This window comes from Aquarana catesbeiana, linkage group LG02, assembly GCF_042186555.1.
Source record: "Aquarana catesbeiana isolate 2022-GZ linkage group LG02, ASM4218655v1, whole genome shotgun sequence".
Lineage (NCBI taxonomy): Eukaryota > Metazoa > Chordata > Amphibia > Anura > Ranidae > Aquarana > Aquarana catesbeiana.
In genome coordinates, this window is record NC_133325.1 from 667,682,273 (window position 1) to 667,705,315 (window position 23,043).

Consider the following 23,043-nt stretch of genomic DNA (forward strand, 5'->3'; position numbering starts at 1 on the left):
CTAGGGGCTGAACGAGCACTGTGATCTAAATGTTATGTTTATTACATTAAGTAGGAAATATTTTTTTTGACCCTAGTGCAACTTTATTAAACCTTACATTATAACAGAGTTGTCGTGCAAAGCTTACTTTATTCAGGCATGGATTTTTATACTGTGCTTGAGATATTTGATAATATGAATGATGTATTGGAAACAGCTGGAGCTGTTCGTATCAGGTAGTGCTAGGGTATGTTCTTCCATCACATATGTTAAAGTAATCTATAAATGAACATTTATTTCTTGTATAGAAGTTCACCACCTGTTCTACATTTTTCATGTAAATTTTTGTCTTGGTTTTGAGATATTGATCATGCAGTGAAATGCTTAGGGCTGCCTTTCCATTTGTAGCTTCTGATTTAGAAAGACCTAATCTGTTCTTCTCTTTGCTATCCAGTTATTTCAACACCAAACAGCTTTGAGCTGGCAATGCATTTTAACTTTTTACTTCTTGTGTATAAGGCTTCGTGTACACTACAGCCCCTGAACTTGAGTTTAGGAGCTTTTGGCGTTTTTTTTTCCAAAACTCAACTCTATAAAAGCCTATGTGTCCATGTACACATAGGCTTTGAGGATCGTTTAGGAGCTGCTGCGATTTAGAGGAGGTTCAACCCCCCCCTCTCCTAAATGTGGAAGAATTGCGTTCAGGATTGGGCCGTTTTTGACCGCCAAATGCAAAATCGCTTTACGATTTTGCTGCGTTTTGCGTTATCCCGTGGCGGGCGGTCATAATAGGTTATGTGCGCATAAAGCCTTAGGGGTAGTATAAGTAGAAAGGTATCTGGCATTTCTTAATTTTGTTCTGGGTTCGTTTAGATACAGTCACTAATATATTAAAGTGTTAATAAACCCATAACAGTAAAATCGGCCTGTATATGCAGTAAAGCACGCTTGTTATACTTGCTGTGGAACATAAGGGGTTAATCCTTCACATTGTGTAAAAAGGCTGTTTGATTCTGTCTTCTCTGATCCTCTCCTTCCACTGTCCTTGGGAGAGTGCATGTGATTAGCACAGAGCCAATCAGCACTGTCCAGACCGTGTCGGGGGTCCTGCAGCCTCATAGGACAGTCAAAAGAGAATTAAAACTCCTCCTACAGACTTTAACCAGACACTGATAGAAGTCACAAGACTTCTCTAACTGTTGATGAAAAAAGGTATTTAGCATTTTATATTTATGAAAATAATTGCATTTCCATGTTCTGTGTACTGTGGGAGACCAGATATAGTGAATGCAGGGTCCTGGGTTTAGTAACACTTTAAGGCCTCATGCACACTGGACATTTTTTGACGTTTTTTGGCTGTAGACGTTTTTTTCTACAGTCATTAAACTCTCCATCATGTTAGCCTATGTGTGCATGGACACATAGGATGTTATCAGCATTTTTGAGCAGTAAAAAAACAAAACAAAACTAGTGGGTTCTGAGAGATGTTTTTCAGCTGTAAAAACTCTAACGCTGAAAAACGTTGATAAACATCGCTCACCAGCGTTTAACGTTTTTGATCCATTGAAAAAAACATTTAAACATTTTTCTTCAGATAAAAAATGCTAACGCAGAAAAACGTTAAAGAGCGCTAGTGCAAAAAAGTTGAAAAACTCACTGCAAAGCTACTGACGTTCTTATAACGTTATTTTAACGTCCAGTGTGCATGAGGCCTAATGCTTCCTAGATTACTACAGGCAATAGAATACTATTTTGATGGATACTTTAAGCAGGGTGGGACATAAATGGAACTCTGGGCACAAAATACTTGTGCGACTTTGGCTTAGTGCAGCTTTAATGAGACTTTGGCTTTAACAATGTGACTGTGATCTACAAAGTTGCAGTCACCTGTATATCATGCACGTGCGACTTTTAAGGCGGCTTTTGAGGGTTTACTTTGAAGTCTATGGCCCTCAAGTCGCATGAAAGCTGGACCAAAGTAGTGTAGGCACTACTTTAAAGTCACACTGCCATATGCGAATCGCTGGGGAGTGTCAATACATTAACGACACCCCCAGTTCAGCTTGCATATCGCACTGCGAACTGACAGTTCGGACATGAATCGGATCACATATGTATGAACACACATGTGATCCGATTCTGGTCTGAACAGAAAAAAGGGTCCTGTGCGTGTTTGCACCGAATGCAGTGCGATATCAGCCATACTATCTGTACGGCTGATATCGCACCGCACAGACATCCCATGTAATGTGAACGGTAGTGCGCTGCAATTTACATGCGGTGCCTGTGCGATGTCTGGCATCGCACAAGTGTGAACCAGGCCTGAAAGTTAACGACGCCCCCAGATCAGTTCACATATCGCAGTGCGATCTGCAAACTCGGACAGGAATCTGATCCGATTCTGCTGCGGACCAAAAAAAGGGTCCTGTACGAGTTTGGTCCAAATGCAATGCAAATTCAGCCATACTATCTATGGCTGAAATCGCACAGAAATCGGATGTGATTTGAACTGCAGTGCGGTGCAAATCATATCCGATCTCAGACACCGCAGCAGTGGGAACCGACCCTAAATCATATTGCATTTGCACCAAAATGGTACAGGACCCTTTATTTGATCCGCACTGGAATCGGATCACATGGGTGTGAACACCCATGCGATCCGATTCCTGCACCATTACATAGTTCGCACTGCGATCTGTGAAATGATCTGGGGGTGTCATTAACTTTACATTGACACCCGCAGTGGTGCGCAGATGTCAATGTAGGTGCGATGTGGAAACCCGCATAGAAATCATGCTGGTTGACGCATCGCACAAGTGTGAACCCAGCCAGAGACATGAACATCTAAAAAAAAAAAAAAAAAATATATAGGTAGATAGATAAATCTCTTTCTCTCTCTATAATATATATACCCTCTGAAATGGTGAATCAGAAAGTGAGATTTCTGTCACAGATCGCCAGTGAGGTGCCGAGATCGCACCTTCATAAACTGGCTGTTTCTGTGACAGTCAGTTAAGATTCTCACTGTGCTGAGATAATCAGCGGAGAACATGTTCTCCATTGATTACCTCGGTTTCATAAACTGGTAGCCGTAATGACCTGAGATCAGCGGCGAGACTCAGGATCGCAGCTGATCTCAGTTTCATAAAAGGACACCTAAGTGTAAGCACCTAGAGATGCATGCTCGTGAAATGGTTTTTAAATGCCTCTGTACACCTGATTGCCAGCCACCTTGGAATGTGTGAAGCTGTGGCACTTGGGCAATTTAAACTTTAACTTTTGCATTCTTTCAGAATATTCAGATGTAAATATTTGAAACGATTATAGTTAGATTTTTGAGCAACCATTTAAATTAGAGTACTCATTTAGATGAGGAAAATGTGGCATTTGCACAAGGAATGTTTTGTGTACAGAAGTTTTCCTTTGTTTCTCTTTACACCTGACTTCTTCACCTCCGTGTTTTTTTTTTTTTTTTTTTTCTGGGATGTGCTGTGTACTCTGAAGTCATTTACAGCAAAGAAATGTGCAGCAGCACGCTGGAACTGGTGAAATAAGAGGCCACCAATCACAAGCTCTCATTCCCTGCCTTGTGTGTTGTGTTTATTAGGTTTGGGCTGCAGCCCAAGATTCCCAGCCCTTTTTTTTTTTTTTTCCTCCTTTTCATTCCTGTCTTTCTCCGCCAGTGACGCCTGAACTTGGTCTGGAAGCACATTTTAGCTCTAATTTTTTTCCCCTCTGGGAATTGGGGGGGAAAAAAAGCCTGTATAATGCTTCTTATATGTGCTCTTTTCACATAACCTTCAGGCAGCACTGCAGTTTTGCTTTGGATTTTGATTCTGTAGAAATGCAGTAAAACTGTATTTTTTGCTGATCCTAAAAGCTGGATGACTGAAGAATGTTTTTCTCCTTATTTAAGTCTGCATTGTAACTTCTGGTTGTACTGATGCAGTGTTACAGGATTTGACGAAGTGAAAGTTTTACCTGGGAACTGGGCTGCTGGCTGCAGCGCTTCAGAGCTTTTTTTTTTTTTTTTCCCCTTGACATTGGAGTCCCTGACTGTAACCATGAAGTACAGAGCAGCGGTAAGCTTCTTGCTGGGTTCAGGTGGGAAACTTCTATATTTTTGCAGTCGCTAATTTATCAATGTTTCATTTGCAATAACTTTAAGTATTTCAGAAGAGAGACAAAAGCCAACATCAGAACATATGGCAAAGGAGAGGGAGCAAAAAAAAGGGTGTGTTCTGGATGTATACAGGAATACAAAGTTGATTTATTGGTATTTGGGGTGGCTGAGTACTATGTGCCTATATAGACACAGGGTTTATATTACCAACTTCACAAACTCAGTTTCCATAATTGTATGTTTTTTTGTTTTTTGCTCTAGTGCAGTGACTCCCAACCTCAAAGTACCCCCAAAATGTCATGTTTTCAGGATTTCCCTCACCTTCCTCTAAGGTGCTTTAAGTCAGTGTCGGTTGGTATGTATGACCTGTTGGAGATACTCAAGGACTGAGGTTGGGACTCACGATCTATCTCAACCCTCAAACCTTTTTTGAACAGACACTAAAATAAGACAGTTTAAAATGACTAGCAAGCAGATCAGTATAGCTTGAGAAACCACACAGTTGGAATGTTTTTGCAAGTGTTGTTGTTTTATCAGAAGCTCTGAGAAAGAATAGAGGGCCTGCAGGATGGACACTGTATGGCAGTGGTTCTCAACCTCCATCCTCAAGTACCCCCCAACGGGCCATGTTTTCAGGTTTTCCTTTACTTTGCGCAGCTGCTTTAAATCAACATCAATGACATGATACTGATTTAGAGCTATTTTATCTAAGGGAAGTTCTCAAAACATGGCCCTTTGGGGGGTACTTGAGGACTGAGGTTGAGAACCAGGTCTCCAAACTTTCTAAACAAAGGGCCAGTTTACTGTCCTTCGAAATTTAGAGGCCAGACTGTGGCTATTGGGAGTAGAAATGGTCCAGACAGTGGGAAAAACATAATGCCCCATCGTTTGTTTCAGTGGGAGTAATGGTGCACCATCTTTGGTGTCATTGGGATAAATTGTGCCCCATCATAGGTGTCATTGGGAGGAATCGTGCCCCATATTAGGTGTCATTGGAAGGAATTATGCCCTAATGTTGGTAACAGAAAATGAAATGGTGCCCCAAGGGCCAGATAAAAACAAGCAAAGGGCCACAGTTTGGAGACCACTGGTATAGATGGATGTGGTGTATATGCTTATTGCACAGGTTAAAAAAACTGACCATTTATGTTATTGCTAGACAAAGCCCCAAGTACACATCTTGCTTCTAACTTATTTTGCTATCCTTTTCTTTTCTTCCCTGGAAGTATAAAATAAAGACCCACTGCTTCCCATGACAGAATAGCTTTGAAACCCTTTAATTCGTCCAGCGCCATCATGTACTAAACTCCTTGGCTTTGTAGAATTGAAGGTATGGCAGAATCCTTTGAAACCCCATTCCTATTCACTTATCTGTGCATGAAGGGCAAACATGAATTAGGATTTAAGTATTTGAATAACTTTTTAATGTGCGCGTTTTTAACTACCATGCAAGTGTTGCAAGTTCCCCTTTAAAGTGCTACTAAACCAGGACCCTGCATTCACTATATCTGGCCTCCCACAGTACACAGAACATGGAAATGCAATTATTTTAGTAAATGTAAACTGCTAAATAACTTTTCACATCAGTAGTATATAGCAGTCTTGTGACTTTTATCAGTGTCCAGCCAAGCACTGGTTAAAGCTTGTAGGAGGATTTTTCGGATTGTCCTATGAGGCTGCAAGACCCCTGACCCTCTGTCTGGACAGTGCTGATTGGCCCTGTGCTGATCACATACACTCTCCCGAGGAAAAAAAAACCTCTAGCAATACACACCAAACTGAGCATGTGCAGCCTGACTCCATTGACTGTTATCAGGAAATGATTAGGGGACAGTGGAAGGAGGGGAGGATCTGTGCATACAGGCTCAAACAGCCTTTTTACACAATACACATGATTAACCCATTAGGTTCCACATTGCAAATACCCAGCATGCTTTACTGCTTATACAGACTGATTTTACTGTAGTGGGTTAGTAACACTTTTAGCATTTGCTCAATTTGTATTCTTTTCTATGCTTATACAATTCAGTTATGCCCTGTGCTTATAATTCTCTCTGCCCGCTTAATGTATTGGTTGGTTTGACCAGCTTAACTAGGTCTTCCTTTACAAATATGCAGTATTGTATTTATTTATCATTGTAAGATATGCAAGTCGGAAGGCCTTGGTAATTTTCGTCCCAGTACAGCTAAGCATGCCATGTTTCCCTTTTGCTGTATACAGTATATTGGTATCTGTTAAATATTACAAACTCAGAACCTGTGAATTGCATGCGATTGCTGAGCATCTTGGGAAAATAGATTAGCTGCATCCTCTGTAGAGGTAAGAGTCCTCCATGCATACTGGGGCTTCTTCTGTGTTCTGTCCAGTTTGTGTGTATAGTTTTTATCTCGCTTTGTGCATGTATCTAGTATAAATGTTGGATGTCTTGTATTTTTTTGACCTTGTTGCTACCCTCCCCCTTTTAATCCATTTTCCACATTTCTTTGGGTGGCTTCCCATTAATTTAGGCTCAGTGCCTGTTGAGCTTTTTGGATCCCATGAATTTGTGGTAGTCTATCATATCATATTTATATTTAGACCCACAGTGCTTTTCTGTCCTCGGAGAAGGCCAAATTTTTAGACTTTCATCCAAAAATCCTGTCTTAAATTTTGTCTTTTTTGAAAAAAAAAAAAAAAAAAAAAATATATATATATATATATATATATATATATATATATATATATATATATATATATATATATATATATATATTGCTTCGAGTGTAGTAAAAAATGGGATGATGTGAAAAACTGAGCTCTTTCCTGTAATAACCAAACAGAACCTTGTTCCAGTTGTAATTAGCAGAATAGTAGCATCTTTATTAAAGCAGCAGATAGTTTTGCCTTCTAACATTTCGGCTCTACAGTCTCTGGTGCAGTTTTCACATAGGACATTATCTTAATGGACTTTTGTATGTTCTTACTGTACCAATGTTTCCTTCAAGTGGTCCAGTTTCCCCCCAAAGATATACACACTGTGAGGAATTAATGAATACTTGTGTGCATTACAGTTTGATGGACCTGTAGAGGAAGACCGTTTTTTTTACCTTTAAATAGAATTCCTGCACCTAAAAAGCTTAGTAATATACAATTTGTAGATTTTTAAGAGACTTTTTGGTGGTTATTCCACCTCTGCTTTTGGCTATTGAGCCACCCAATGTGGGTGTGTATGTTAAAATGAGGAAGATTATGAGAAAGGGTTTTAGCACTTTACTTAGTTATTGTAAGCGGTCATCTTGAAAAACAACCCATTCAGTTTTAAAATATGAAATGCAAAACATTTTTGTATAGATTAAAAAAAAAAACATTTTAAATAGCCCCCCCCCCCTTTTTTTAAATAAATGTTCACATTCCCTCTGTTCTAGCTGCATACGAGCTGGGGGGAGGGGAAGCAGTAGCACACGATCTTCCCAGTAAATGGCTGTGCAGCGGACAGAGAGGGGGGTCCAGGACAGGTCTGATCATTGGAGGAGAGCAAACTGAGTTTCCAGCATAGCTAGAAAACTGACCATGGTGTGCTCTCCTGCTTAGTGTGGTCAGTTTTTAATGGAAAAGCAAGAGGACTGGCAGGAACACCAGGGATTTCACATAAAGGAAGCAATACAAAAATAACAGAATACTTTCTTATACAAGTACACGCTTAGCCCTCCGCCAGCCCCCCTTAAATATTTACCTTGCTCCTCTTTCGATCCAGCACTGTGCCCATCTGCAGCAGCGTCTCTCTCCCTTTTTATCACAGGACACAGAGGCAGCAGTGGGAGCCATTGACTCCTGCTGTCAGTCAAATCCTGTGAGGAGGAGTAAAGGCCAAGCCATGCTGTGTGTGTGTGTGTGTGTGTGTGTGTGTGTGTGTGTGTGTGTATGGATGCACACAGCCTGGCTTGGAAGTGTGCCCCTATAGTACACAGCTTGCTATGGGCTGGAAGAGGAAGAGTGGCTAGTGGTTGACCCCAGAAGAGAAGGTAGGGGGCCACGCTGTGCAATACCCTTGCACAAAGCCGGTAAAAAGAATAACATTTGCATGCAGCCAAAAAACGCTGAAAAGACATTGCTATTAAGCAACTGAACCATACATAGAATGGGCATGCAGTATTACAGCCATTTAAGTCATAGGCTGGCAGCCTATTAATGCTGATGGTCTGTATAATATATAACCACTGTATATACATGATACAAAATGCTGTATAGCAACTTAATCCTTTGTATTTATTTGAAGATATTTTGCCTGCTCTACAAGGTCCCTTTAAACAGCGTGCTTTTAAGGCGACATTGATTTGTTTCTCTGCATATGCTTTGTCACCTCTTTAAGACAGCTTTTCACCTTGTTACAACATGTAGTCCTAGAAGTGCACAGGATATTAAAAGCAAGATGACTTAAGGCAGTGTTTCTGATGAAAGAGCCGTGCTTCCCTTGGGATGAATGAGATCTCTCTGGTCTGGTGTTAGTCTCCTGAGGAAATGTAACAACCTTTTGGAAATCTTGTTCTGCTCAGAGTACGGTTGTCAACATAAGGTACAGAAGGAAAGGTTAGTCTTTTAAGGCATGGATGCCAAAGGATTTTGGTCACTGGTGCGGGAAAAAAAAGCCACCTTGATTCCAAAAGGTTACCACCTCTCTCAACATGAAGACATGTCTTCATCATCTCCTACTTCTGAGGATGAGGATGAACCTGCAGGTTGTTCATCAGCTACTCGGATACAAGTCATTGTCACAGTGGAACCTGAGGTAAAGTTTTATGACTAACAAGATAAGAGAATCTCTAAGTGTAGCATTGGCTTATTGTATTGATTACTGCAGCCAGTTTGCTTCTTGCAACAATATATGTGTACATAGAAAGCCGGTTTGTTGACTGTTGGCAATATTCAGTCATATTGAAAAGACCTGTCAGACTTGATTAACCAGGGTCCTAAAATAGAATTGTAGAGCAGTTGGTTATCCCAAGGTACTAGTAAGCAGTAAGTGCTGTTATTTGCCCCTTAGATTTTGCCCCGAGAACTACTGATCCATAGCTGTGACTGGTAGAAACAAATTATAATGGTAGATAATACTGTGGTGTTGTGGTTTGTGAACAGTGCTTTGTATCATGTTAGCCAGTAGACAAAGCATTTCCAGTAGGAGAGACAAACCATTTCTCTATGAGCAGGCATGTACTGTAACTGATCCAGCACAATGGAGGTCCATCACTGCATAATGCATTATTGTGCTTCTGAGTGCCCGCCCATAGCAAGCTGTGTACTATGGGGGCACTTATGTGGGCACGCTTCCAAGCCAGGCTGTGTACATCCATAGACAGGTGATCAGTGACAGTTGTGGACCTAAGAGGACTATTGTGCAGGAAGATGACTGTGCTAAGGCCATTAGATTATAAGCTCCTTCAACAGTAGGGACAAATGTGAATAGTTCAGTTGTCTTACACTAGCAATGTATAGGTGTCTAAAACAAATCCTATAAATTAAAATAAGATCTTGTTGTGAAGTTTCCTTTGTTTTGGATGGCACAGTCCATAGCATTACCTTTTTAAACTGTACCTGCATTGATGTTGAGGATTGTAATCCACCACTGCAGTACACTAGTAGGCGCCTTCTGGTGTTTGCATGCTGCTTCAGATGTTTGCTGTGCTGCCCCAAGAACCCTGAAACCTAGTGTAATGTTATGCAGGTACTATCTTTATTTTGTATGTCTATTTGGTTGGCCCACTCCTGCATCATGTGCATTGCTATTATTCCACCACTGTAATGGGTGGCCTAACTGACCTTTTTGGGGTGCAAGGGGTCAGTGGACAAAACGCGTCTACTTTCTAGCTGAAGTCAGCCTTTGCACAACAGATTACCTTAAGTTGGCTGTATGAATGTAATTTAAACCCTTGGATTCCAGAATTTAAAAAATATTTTAAGTTTAGTATTGCACGGACAAGTGTGGAGGGTGTAAAGCTGGCCATACACATGTAGATTTCTTCCGTTCAGCCTGTGGGCTAAATGAAAGAAATCAGATTCCTTCATCTATGCTAACTGTTGATAGATTAATCCCTCCTGCTGGGCTATTCTGTTCCTGACATTCTGCAGCACCAGCTGTCAGAATACCCGATCTGTGCCTGCATGTTCAGTTGACAAACTCCTTCAACTAAAGTCGATTGAACTTTGTCAAATGAAGTGATGCCGGCAGGACCATATACTGCTCAAATTTCAGACCAGCTTAAATCCTAAAGAGTATTCTTATGTGGATATAGTTGATGAACAAATGAGTAATTAATGATTTAGTGGTGTCTGCAAGCCATAAGACTTGCAATCAAGGTGATGACTCGAGGGAAATTTTCCATTACACTCCCCATGGAAATCCATGATGAGGAAACTGTCATATAGTCTAGAACATATGATTTGTGTAGTACAAATGGTGATCTGACAAATGGGAAAAATGTGTATTTTTTATTTTTGCTTTTGACTAGGAAGTATGTACTGTGTGTAAGGGTTGCAGGTTTTCAGAAAGCAAGTTTATTGTGCGATCATTGTCATTTGTGCCAAATAGTTTTCTTCTATTATAATTTAACCTTGTTGGAAGCTCCATAGTAGGGTGGACAAATTTCCAGAGCCAGACAGTGCACCTAAAAGAAAACAGCTGATGTCTGTTGACTTGTTATTGATGGGATAATGTTTTGTGGTTCCATCCTTATACTTCATTTATACCCTGCCTTCATTTACTGTGGGTGCGGGAAAATGCAAAATCGGGCTGCGATTTTTAATTTTTTTTATTTTTTGCCACGTTTTCCTGCGGCCGAGGATCAAAGCATTCCTATCCCTGAACAATATTCTTTCACATTCAGGAGAGGGAGGTTGAAGCTCTCCTAACTGCAGCAGCTCCTAAACTCTGCTAAAAGCCTATCTGTCCATTGACACAAGCTTTTATGGAGTCGAGTTTAGGAGCTTTGGCAAAAAGATGCTAAAAGCTCCTAAACTCAAGTTTAGGAGCTGCCAGTGTACATGAGGTCTTAGAGGGATTTCTAGCTTGTACAACATCCAAAATACCTACTTTTAGTCTATACGCTATGTAATTTAAACTGGAAACTGAAACAACATATTACATACCAGTAAATGTAAAGAGGAAAGGATTGCCACTACTCCCAACCTGCCCAGGTGAATAAATGATAAAGAGCAGCCTCAGCCTACGTCTCCACCAAACCACACACACACTGATGCATTTCACCCCACCAACCAGGGGCTTAATCATAGGGTGAGATCATAGAGCAGGATGAAAGCTTTTATACAACCAAACAGGTCGCATAATACATACCAGGTTGGAGCTGATTTATTGCCAGCTGTCAATTAGTCCCTTAGAGAATCAAATTAAACAATGGGGTTTTTAAGGTACGTATTATATCTGTTAAAATAATTTTCTCAAACTTTTTATCTCCAAGTACAAAAAAGTGAACTTGCATTGCTTTTGATATTTTTTTGTCGTCACAGAATATCATATTAACATTATAACCCCTAGTCTTAAACCACAATGCTATCAATATAATATCACAAAAAAACATTATTTTATCTGTTCTTGTTTGATTTTATGCAAACCATCAGGTAGGAATATGGGATGTGATGGGAAAATGCAACACAACTCAGCAGTTTACTTTAGGTGGTAGGAGCTTGATCTAAAATATAATTACATCTTATCACACATATAGCACCTAATATCCATATTAGAACCTATTCAGCAATGCAACTTGCATTGTGCAACACATGTGGTGATCAATCCAATCTATAAAATCATCATAACCATCCTATATGGTCAGGAGGGCTGCAGGGCATCATAAGGGGACAAGGTTTACATGTCTAAAAATATTTTAGTGCAAAAAAAAAATCAACGCATTTTGGAATTTAGATTCCCAGAGTTAGCCTTTTCCTCCCTGTTTGGATAACTTTTCCCCAAAGGTGAGAATATCCAGTAGTACCCAAGTTTTTCCTGTTACAAGGAAAAAGACATATAGACTAGACAAAATAGACACACAGACTAGATCAAAGTATTCTCATTTGATAAATTGTGCTCTAACAAATCCTTTTCCAGTGTTAAATAATTGTCAAGCACTTACCCCAATACCTAGTACACACAGGCAGTTTCTTTTCCTTTGGCCCAGTGGGCTGAAGGAAAAAAAACTGAAGCGCAAGCTGTACTACTTACTATACAATGTTAGTACAAATTAAATACTTCAGCCCCAGAAGATATAACCCCTTCCTGACCAGAGCACTTTTTACAATTTGGCACTGCGTCGCTTTAACTGACAATTGTGCAGTCATGCGACGCTGTAGCCAAACAAAATTTGCATCCTTTTTTTTCCCACAATAAAGCCTTCTTTTGGTGGTGTTTCTTCACCTCTGCGGTTTTTATTTTTTACGCTATATACAAGCGAAAATTTTGAAAAAAATATATATTTTTTGTTATAATGACTATCCCCCAATTTTTTTTTTTTTTTTTTAACAAGCAACTTTCTTCCTCAGTTTAGGCTGATAGTATTCTTCTACATGTTTTTGGTAAAAAAAAAAAAAAAAAAAAAATATCGCAATAATCGAACCGGTTAACAAGTCCAATTTTGTCATGAACAGGTGTGACCAGAACCGTGTGATCTGCGACAGAGGACACCCAAACGTATATAAGTGAAAATATAATAATTTATTAAAGTAAGTGAGTAATATAGTACAACCAACTCCAATATGACACAGTGCAATAACCAACCACAGACAGAGACCCACAAATAACAGATAAGTACAATAAATGGGAAATACCAGGATCATAAACAATAGCCAGGCCAGGGTCATACACAGCAGATCAGCAGATGGACAGGGGATGTTCCAGAGACATAAACGTAAGCCAGGCCAAGGTCCATAGTTGCCAACAGTCCCGATTTTCCCGGGACAATCCCGATTTTGGGACCCTTGTCCCGATTTAATTTTGTCCCGGGTGTTTTCCCGAATTTTTGGGGTTTGTCCCGAGAAAATCGTGAGTGTTTTTGTAAAAAACGGCAACGGCTCCACAAAAATGGCCGCCGTTGCCTCCACGAGTCAGTCACAAAGTTCCCCTTGTGTTCAGTGCAGGGGAGAGGGGCAGCCAATCCGCTTCTCTCTTCAGTGTACAAATAGAAAATTCTATTGTACACTGAAGCCTATTGGCTGGAGGGATTGGCAACCCCTCCCCGCTCTACACTGAACACAAAGAAGACGTGATCAGCCTCCACTGCCATCACCCTCCGCCCCCGTGTGTCCAACGGAGCTCTGAGGAATAGTGGGAGTGACGGGAGGGAAGAAGGGAGGCTTTCATCTGGCTGTTCAGGAGTTGTCTGACCTGTGAGTAGTGGCCTGTCAGTGTAGTGGGGGAGAAGAGAGATAGGGGGAGGGGGTGTACTCAGTGTATGGGAGGCTTGGAGCTTTCCCTGCAGTACACTTCTCAAAGGCTGAGGTCCAGCATGGATGGACTGGGGCTCCGCTGGCTGGGGACATTGATGGTCCTGGCTCCCCTCTTGCACACCATGTCACCACCATACCTGATTCCCCCCTCCCCCCTGTGTCACCACCATACCTGCACCCCCCTCTCCCCCCCCTGTGTCACCACCATACCTGCACCCCCCTCTCCCCCCGTGTCACCACCATACCTGCACCCCCCTCTCCTCCCCTGTGTCACCACCATACCTGCACCCCCCTCTCCCCCCCCTGTGTCACCACCATACCTGCCCCGCCCTCTCCCCCCCGTGTCACCACCATACCTGCACCCCCCTCTCCCCCCCGTGTCACCACCATACCTGCACCCCCCTCTCCCCCCCTGTGTCACCACCATACCTGCACCCCCCTCTCCCCCCCTGTGTCACCACCATACCTGCACCCCCCTCTCCCCCCCCGTGTCACCACCATACCTGCACCCCCCTCTCCCCCCCTGTGTCACCACCATACCTGCACCCCCCTCTCCCCCCCCCGTGTCACCACCAAACCTGCACCCCCCTCTCCCCCCCTGTGTCACCACCATACCTGCACCCCCCTCTCCCCCCCGTGTCACCACCATACCTGCACCCCCCTCTCCCCCCCTGTGTCACCACCATACCTGCACCCCCCTCTCCCCCCCTGTGTCACCACCATACCTGCACCCCCCTCTCCCCCCCTGTGTCACCACCATACCTGCACCCCCCTCTCCTCCCCTGTGTCACCACCATACCTGCACCCCCCTCTCCCCCCCCTGTGTCACCACCATACCTGCCCCGCCCTCTCCCCCCCGTGTCACCACCATACCTGCACCCCCCTCTCCCCCCCGTGTCACCACCATACCTGCACCCCCCTCTCCCCCCCTGTGTCACCACCATACCTGCACCCCCCTCTCCCCCCCTGTGTCACCACCATACCTGCACCCCCCTCTCCCCCCCGTGTCACCACCAAACCTGCACCCCCCTCTCCCCCCGTGTCACCACCAAACCTGCACCCCCCTCTCCCCCCCTGTGTCACCACCATACCTGCACCCCCCTCTCCCCCCCTGTGTCACCACCATACCTGCACCCCCCTCTCTCCCCCTGTGTCACCACCATACCTGCACCCCCCTCTCCCCCCCTGTGTCACCACCATACCTGCACCCCCCTCTCCCCCCCTGTGTCACCACCATACCTGCACCCCCCTCTCCCCCCCTGTGTCACCACCATACCTGCACCCCCCTCTCCCCCCCTGTGTCACCACCATACCTGCACCCCCCTCTCCCCCCCTGTGTCACCACCATACCTGCACCCCCCTCTCCCCCCCTGTGTCACCACCATACCTGCACCCCCCTCTCCCCCCCTGTGTCACCACCATACCTGCACCCCCCTCTCCCCCCCCCCTGTGTCACCACCATACCTGCACCCCCCTCTCCCCCCCCCCTGTGTCACCACCATACCTGCACCCCCCCTCTCTCCCCCCCGTGTCACCACCATACTTGCATCCCCCCTCTCTCCCCCCCGTGTCACCACCATACCTGCACCCCCCCTCTCCCCCCCCCTGTCACCACCATACCTGCACCCCCCTCTCCCCCCCCCTGTCACCACCATACCTGCACCCCCCTCTCCCCCCCTGTGTCACCACCATACCTGCACCCCCCTCTCCCCCCCTGTGTCACCACCATACCTGCACCCCCCTCTGTCACCACCATACCTGCACCCCCCTGTGTCACCACCATACCTGCACCCCCCTGTGTCACCACCATACCTGCACCCCCCTGTGTCACCACCATACCTGCACCCCCCTGTGTCACCACCATACCTGTACCCCCCTCTCCCCCCTGTGTCACCAACATACCTGCACCCCCCTCTCCCCCCTGTGTCACCAACATACCTGCACCCCCTTCTCCCCCCTCTGCTGGGGGCACCTTATGTAAGGACAGACTCTGCTGGGGGAACCTGATGGCATCTGGTGGCAGGTGACGTGGCAGGTGACACGCTCAGGGGTCCCACTGATTCTGCATTATGGTGAGTTGAATGATTTCATTATTTATATTACAATGTAATAATAGTAATAATGCGCTTCAATCATCCTGACATTATAACAACCATGGTGCCGGGATGATTGAAGTGCTAACACCAGGTGTTTGGAGTATCTTTATCTGCTGATTATTAAACTCTGGAATACACATTGCTATTATGGTGTAGGATCTGGGTCTGCTGTCCCTCCATCCCTCTACCCCCCTTTCCCTCTGCATCCCTCATTCATCTCAGACTCTAACCACACCCCATTTAGCCACGCCCATGTAAGCCACGCCCACTATTTCACGTAAACCACGCCCATTTTTTTGCGTGGTTTTTCCTTTTTCCTATGCCCCGCCTACTATCGCATGCCCCCGCCCCCTAATTATAGCCTGACTCCGCCTACAGCCAAAAAAAGTGTCCCGAATTTTTTTTCCCCAATGTTGGCAACTATGAAGGTCATACACAGGGAGATCAGCAGATGGGGTATAGAACACAGGGCAGGGAGAGGATGGATGGGTCAGACTGCAGGCAGGGATGCAAGGTAACAGGTGGGACAGGATAGGGATCTGGTTCAGGGCACAGGATCTGGTTCAGGGCACAGGATCAGATCGCTAGCAGGTCAGGAGGCAATGGAGAAACCAAGGCAAACATGTGAGTGCTTGCCGGGTATTTATAGGCCTGTGATTGGCCTCAAGTGACACCTAATTGTAGAAGGTACTGTCTGCTCCACACTGCCAGGGTCCATCCGCTGGTGGACGCCAGTACTGCGGCCCAAAGATGACATAACTTTAACAGGGAAAAGCTCTCCTGACAGTTCCAAACTGCCAGGAGACACCTGCTGGTGGACCTCAGTACTGCATGCCAAATAACAGATATTACCAGCGGATGGAACATTTCCTGACAAATTTGCAACCTCAGTACAACCAAAAAGGAGGATAGTATGTGACCGGACAAAACTACGCAGCTTGTTCACTAATGCCAGGTGTCTGGCAGACAAGATGGTTGAACTTGAGCTGCTGCTGTTTGAGGAGAATTTAGATTTTGTGGGAATTTCTGAGACTTTGTTCAAAAGCTCTTATGATGGCTGGCAACCATTCAAGGGTATTTCCTATATCACAGCGATAGGGAGGGTAAAAAAGGGGGAGGGGTATGCCTATATCAAGAATGATGTACAAGTGAATGTGAGGGACAACGTCCCTAATGGAGCAAGGAAGGAGGTAGAGCTTCAAAGGGAGGAAACCATGGAGAAAGTAATACTGGGAGTATGCTATAGGCCCCCTAACCAGAGGGAAGAGGATCTCCTATCAGTTTGGAATGGCGGCAAGGATGGGAAGTGTCATTACAATAGGGGATTTTAATTATCCAGACGTAGACTGGGTGGAAGAAACTGCGCATTAGTCTAAGGCTCGCCAGTTCCTAAATGTCATGCAGGACAATTTCATGGGTCAGATGGTAAATGCACCAACAAGAAAAAATGCATTACTAGACCTACTGATTACTAACAATACAGACCTGATCGCAGATGTAGAAATATGGGGCAATTTAGGAAATGGCAACCACAGGTCAATTAGTTTCAGCATAAATCACACAAATAGGAAACACAAGGGTAATACAAAGACACTGAATTTCAAAAGAGCCAACTTCCCTAAACTATGCTTCTTGCTAGAAGATATTAAATGGGATAACATCCTAGGAAAATGAACACAGAGGAAAAATGGGTATGCTTTAAAAGCGTATTAAATAAAGGTATTGGCCAGTGCATCCCAATGGGAAATACATTTCAAAGAGCTAACAAAAGTCCTGGGTGGCTTAACTCCAACATAAAAATGCATGTAAAAGCAAAAGAAAAGGCCTTCAAAATAATACCAGGCTGGGTGGTCATCATCAGCATTCCAACTTTACAAAGAATGCAATAAGAAATGCAATCAGGACGGCTAAGATAGAACATGAAAGCACATAGCGGAGGAGAGTAAAAAAAAAAACAAATTCTTTAAGTATATAAATAGTAATAGAGGGAGGTCAGAACATATTAGCCCCATAAAGAATGATGAAGATGAAGGGAATCTGGTTACAAAAGATGGAGAGATGGTGAAGGTTTTGAATTTATACTTCTCAGTCTTCACAAAGGAAACGGGAGGCGGGGGGGGCGGGGGGTCTACGTAACCAAGACTGCATGGGTTATCCTTATGACAAGCCACAGGGAGCACCCTCATGGCTAACCGAGGATAACATTAGAAATATACTGAAAAAACTTAACACAAATAAGTTACCAGGACCCAGGAGGCTTGCACCCGAGGGTCCTTGAGGAACTCGGTCAAGTGATTGCCAGACCATTGTTCCTAATTTTTAGATGTCTGACAGGAATGGTACCAGCAAGATTTTAGTAATAAAAAATGGTATCATTAGCAGTAATCAGCATGGATTCATGAAGAATCTCTCTTGCCAAACCAATCTTTTAACCTTCTATGAGGAAGTGAGCTGCCATCTAAAGGAAGGCCTGTAGATGTGGTGCATCTGGATTTTGCAAAGGCATTCGATACAGTTCCCCATAAATGTTAATTGTACAAACTGAGGTCTGTCGGCATGGACCATAGGGTGAGTACATGGATTGAAAACTGGCTACAGGGGCGAGTCCAGAGGGTGGTGATAAATGGGGAGTATGCAGAATGGTCTGGTGTGGTAAGCAGGGTCCCCCAGGGTTCTGTCCTGGGACCAATTTTATTTAATTTATTCATAAACAATTTGGAGGATGGGATAAGTGGCTCAATCTCAATGTTTGCGGAAGATATGAAGCTAACCAGGGCAAAAACTTCTACGCAGGATGAGGAAACCTTGCAGGAAGATCTAAACAAATTATTGGGGTGGGAAACTACATGGCAAATGGGGATTAATGTTGAAAAATGTAAAATAATGCATTTGGATGCCAATATTATGAAAGCAATCTACTCGCTAGGGGGAGAACCTCTGAAGGAATCTAGGATGGAAAAGGACCTGGGGGGTCTGAATAGATGACAGGCCCAGCAATGGCATGCAATGCCAAGCTGCTGCAAGCAAAGCCAACAGAATATTGGCATGCACTAAAAAGGGGATGCATTCCATAGATAAAAAGGTCATTATCCCACTATACAAGCCTCTGGTTCAGCCACATCTTGAGTATGCCGTCCAATTCTGGAAACCAGTCCTCAGGAGAGATGTGCTGGAACTGGAGAGGGTCCACAAAGCTAATAAACGGACTGGAGGATCTCCGTTATGAGGAAAGACTGCAAGCATTGAACTTATTCTCTCTGAAGAAGAGACGCTTGAGGGGGGATATGATTTCAATGTACAAATACCATACTAGTGACCCCACAATTGGGATAAAACTATTTCGCACAAGGGAATTTAAAAAGACGCGTCCATTAACTAAAATTAGAAGAGAAGCGGTTTAACCCTAAACTGCGTAGAGGGTTCTTTACTGTAAGAGCGGTAAGGATGTAGAATTCTCTTCCACAAGCAGTGGTTTCAGTGGGGTGCATCGATGATTTCAAAAAACTATTAGGCACCTAAAGGACCACAACATACAGGGATATACACTGTAAATATAACATAAAAGCACGCACACAGGCTGGAATGGTCTTTTTTCAGCCTTATCAACTATGTAACTATGCAAGTTAACGAATTTGCCACTGAGATTTTCTATTCTGACAGGAGGACTGCGTGCAGATTCTGATCAGCTGCTGGTTATCTAGCATGTTCGTTCGACAGAAGCTGGACGGGCTGCTGTAAACAATGGCTGAATGCTGATAATCGGCCAGTGGTTTACCAGCCTCAAGTCCCCACATCAGATATTTACCAAAGGCCCTCAGGGTTGTAAATCCTCTCCTTTACCCAATGAAGTCAACAGCCTCAGGTGATGCACAGGAAGTTTTACATGTATATCGGCTGTCTTTCCCTTTCTACACTCTTTGGAAAGTGTAGATTGTGTTAGAAATCTTGTTTCCGCATTCAGCAGTGGGTGTGGAGTCTGGGCTTACATTGTGTGAGCTGATTGGAGAAGAGGGACACACCCCCACTCATAGGCAAAGGAACAAACGAACTTGCAGAGCTGTAGTCTGCATAGACCAGCTCCCTGCTGATCTACCTCTAAGCTCTCTCCCCGACACAAATTTTCAGCTGCTTTTCTCTCGTGTGTCGGAGAGCCTGTCAGAAGTGACTCTGCTGATAATAGAAGAACAGAGCAGCAGAAAAGACCTGGCACTTAGAGCTTTGGAGAGAGATAAGTAAACACTACAGATGCGTTCCTAGGTCAAATTTCATGAATGGGGTTTACAACCACTTTAAGTGTTTTTTTATTTTTTTAATTCGCAAAGTGTGAAGTAAATGAACAGAAGAAAAATCCAAATCAATATTTGGTGTGACCACCCTTTGCTTTCAAAACTGCATGAATTCTTCTTCAACACCTGTTGAAAAAACTCGGCAAGTAGGTGGTTCCAAACCTCTTGGAGAACTAACCACAGATCTTCTGTGGATGTAGGCAGCCTAAAATTCTTCTGTCTTCCCATGTAATCCCAGACAGATTCGATGTTGAGATCCTGATTCTGTGGCTTTTTGGCCGTGCTTTAGAGCTGCACGATTCTGGCCAAAATGAGAATCACGATTTTTTTGCTTAGAATAAAAAGATCACGATTCTCTCACGATTCTTGTGAGGTAAAATCTTTCACATTATACAAAAAAAAAGGGGCTAACTTTACTGTTTAGATTTTTTTTTTTTTAAATTCATTAAAGTAATTTTTTCCAAAAAAATTGCATTTGAAAGACCGCTGCGCAAATACAGTGTGACATAAAATATTGCAACAACCACCATTTTATTCTCTAGGGTGCCTACTAAAAATATATATATGTTTGGGGGTTCTAAGTAATTTTCTAGCAAAAAAAAATGATTTTATCTTGAAACCAACAAATGTCAGAAAAAGGTTTAGTGTTTTAAGTGGTTAAACTTTTTTCACTTACACAGGAAGTCTATTCCATTGACAAATTGTTACAATGTTTATACTTAAGTTCAACTGATAAAGAATGTTTTGTTTCTTGGCAGACTGCCTGGTTTTTCTCTTCCTTTCTTTTGATGGCTGTGGCTTCAGAAGAGCAGAGAGAATTCTTTGCATAGAAAGAATTGTGAAACACTTTAGTCAAGATCACGATAACGATTCTTGACGATTAATTGTGCAGCTCTACCGTGCTTCTTCCATGAAGACCACTTATGGCCAGACTTCTTGGACAGTAGATGGGTGTCCCTGGATCTCACTGGTTTCCGCCACTTCTTTACTGATGGCACTGCTGGACATCTTCCGATGTTTAAGGGAAGAAAGAATGATGTGTCTGTCTTTTGCTGCATTTAAGTTTCCGTGGCTGAACCACTGCATCTGCCCGTTTCTTTGTGGCTCTTCAAAAGAGCTTGAATAGCACATCTTGAAACCCCATTCTGCTTTACAATCTTCCACAACCACACCTTTAGTAGCAGTTTGAATTTTCCTCACCCATATTAGGGCCTTTGACACTGATATGTTTTTCCTGTGTTTTTACCTTACAGGAAAAATGTTTACCCTTTTTTAAATCCTATGGGACTTTCCACATCACTGCGCTGTGGGTGCGGTGCATTTTTTAAATATGCTGCATCTTTCGTGTGGTTTTGAAAACTGCACCAAAAACGCAGCTTCCTATTGAAATGAATTTCTAATCGCTGTAAAAATGCACCTGTGATATGCATTTTTGTAGCATTTTGGATGAGTCACATGCCCAACAGGTGCAGGCGGCCCAAAAACGCATCTGAAACGCAACAACATTTTTCTACAGAGCAGTGTGAAAGGGGCCTAAAGTCTCCTACACAGCGGTTTTAGAGCCCTTTCATACTAAGCCACGGGCAGCATCAGCGGTAAAGTGCCGCTTTACTGCTGTTTTAGCGGCGCTATTTGGCCGCTAGCAGGGCGCTTTTAACCCCTGCTAGCTGCCAAAGAAAGGGTTAAATGAGCCCGCTTCGGCAGCGGTGCCCATTCATTTCAATGGGCAGGGGTGGTTTAGGAGTGGTGTATACACAGTTTCAAAGATGCTGCTTTTTTTTTTTTTTTTTTTTTTTACGTCCTGCCAGCGCAGCGCCCCAGTGTGTAAGCAGTCGGGCTTTCACATTGGGGTGGCAGGGAGGCGCTTTATATGTGCTGTTTTTAGCCCTTTAGCGCCTGAAAAACGCCCCAGTGTGAAAGCGGTCTCAGTTATGTGTTTCAACCTACATATGAAATTGATGATCATTAGTACCTGTTTGGTATAATTGGTTAATCATACACCTGGCTCTAATCCTACAAATTTCTTGACTTTGCGCAAGTGTACCTAGAAGAATTGATGCCAATTCGAAGCCAAAGGTTAGTCATATCACACATTGATTTGATTTTGATTTTCCTTCTATTGCTCACTTTGCAATTTGTAAATTGATATAACATTTTTTTTTTTGAAAGATTTCTTATTTTACAGCATTTCTTCACACCTTCCTAAAATGTTTGCACAGCACTGTACATATTCTAGTAACTTACCTCAAATCTTTTCCAAAGAATTGGGCTCAGGTATCAGGCATTGTTTTATCTTCATGGGTCAGCGTTTCTGTTTATAAAAGTATAAAGATACAACAATCACAGCAAAGATTTATGATGTGGGTGGGTAGCAGATGGGTTTGTCAATGAATGAAGGTTTCTATAATGTAAATAAATGGTCTTCATTCCTAAGGCTCCATGCACAATGGCATAAAAAACATTGCTTCTACAGGAGTTTTGTGTTCTGTCTGTAGAAGCAACTCAGTTATCCTATGTGTCCATGTACATTAGGACGTAAAGAGGCATATTTTGAGTTTAACGTTTAGAGGCAGAAAAGAAAATGCCTGGTTCGCGTTTCTGATTGGAGCTTGGAGGCAGAAAAAAACTTAAAACTTTCCTAAACTCGTCTAAACTTTGTACAATAAATGCTCTATATGAGCGTTTTTACTCCCGAGAGAACAGCCATTTTTTAAGCCCAGTGTTTATGGAGCCTTAGAGCCAGTTCACACTGAGGCAGCACGACTTGCAGCGCGACTGCCTCAGGCAACCTGCACACTACAGCAGCGGCGACTTTTAAAACGACTTCTATATAGAAGTCAATGCAAGTCGCCTCAAATCACCTCCAACGTAGTACAGGAACCTTTTTCTAAGTCGGAGCGACTATTAGAAAGGTTCCATTGTACAGAACGGAACGCGACTTGTCAGGCGGCTAAGTCGCCTGACAAGTCATCCCAGTGTGAATTGGCTCTTAGGCTCGGTTCACACTAGGGGCGGCACGACTTTCAGGTCGCCTCACCGAGCCGACCTGCACGCGACATCCACAGCGACTTGCAAAACGACTTCTGTATAGAAGTCTATGCAAGTCGCCTCAAGTCAACCCCAAAAGAAGTA

General features: G+C 43.5%; 1 protein-coding gene across 6 annotated transcripts in view; it reads left to right on the forward strand.

The window, feature by feature from the left end:
* Positions 1–23,043, forward strand: part of MYO1C (myosin IC) — a 333,223-nt gene that overhangs the window by 138,964 nt on the left and 171,216 nt on the right. Inside the window, exon 1 of one of the 6 annotated variants that reach the window (XM_073616645.1) lies at positions 3,622–4,083. The exons of 3 other annotated variants lie outside the window; for them this stretch is intronic. Coding sequence is in view for 1 of the 3 variants with exons in the window: in XM_073616643.1 (XP_073472744.1) it covers positions 4,044–4,061 (18 nt within the window). In the remaining 2 variants the exon portion in view is untranslated. Of the gene's footprint in view, positions 1–3,621; positions 4,084–12,751; positions 12,807–23,043 lie in introns of those variants that run through there. 2 more of the 6 variants (XM_073616643.1, XM_073616646.1) reach the window with 2 other exon arrangements.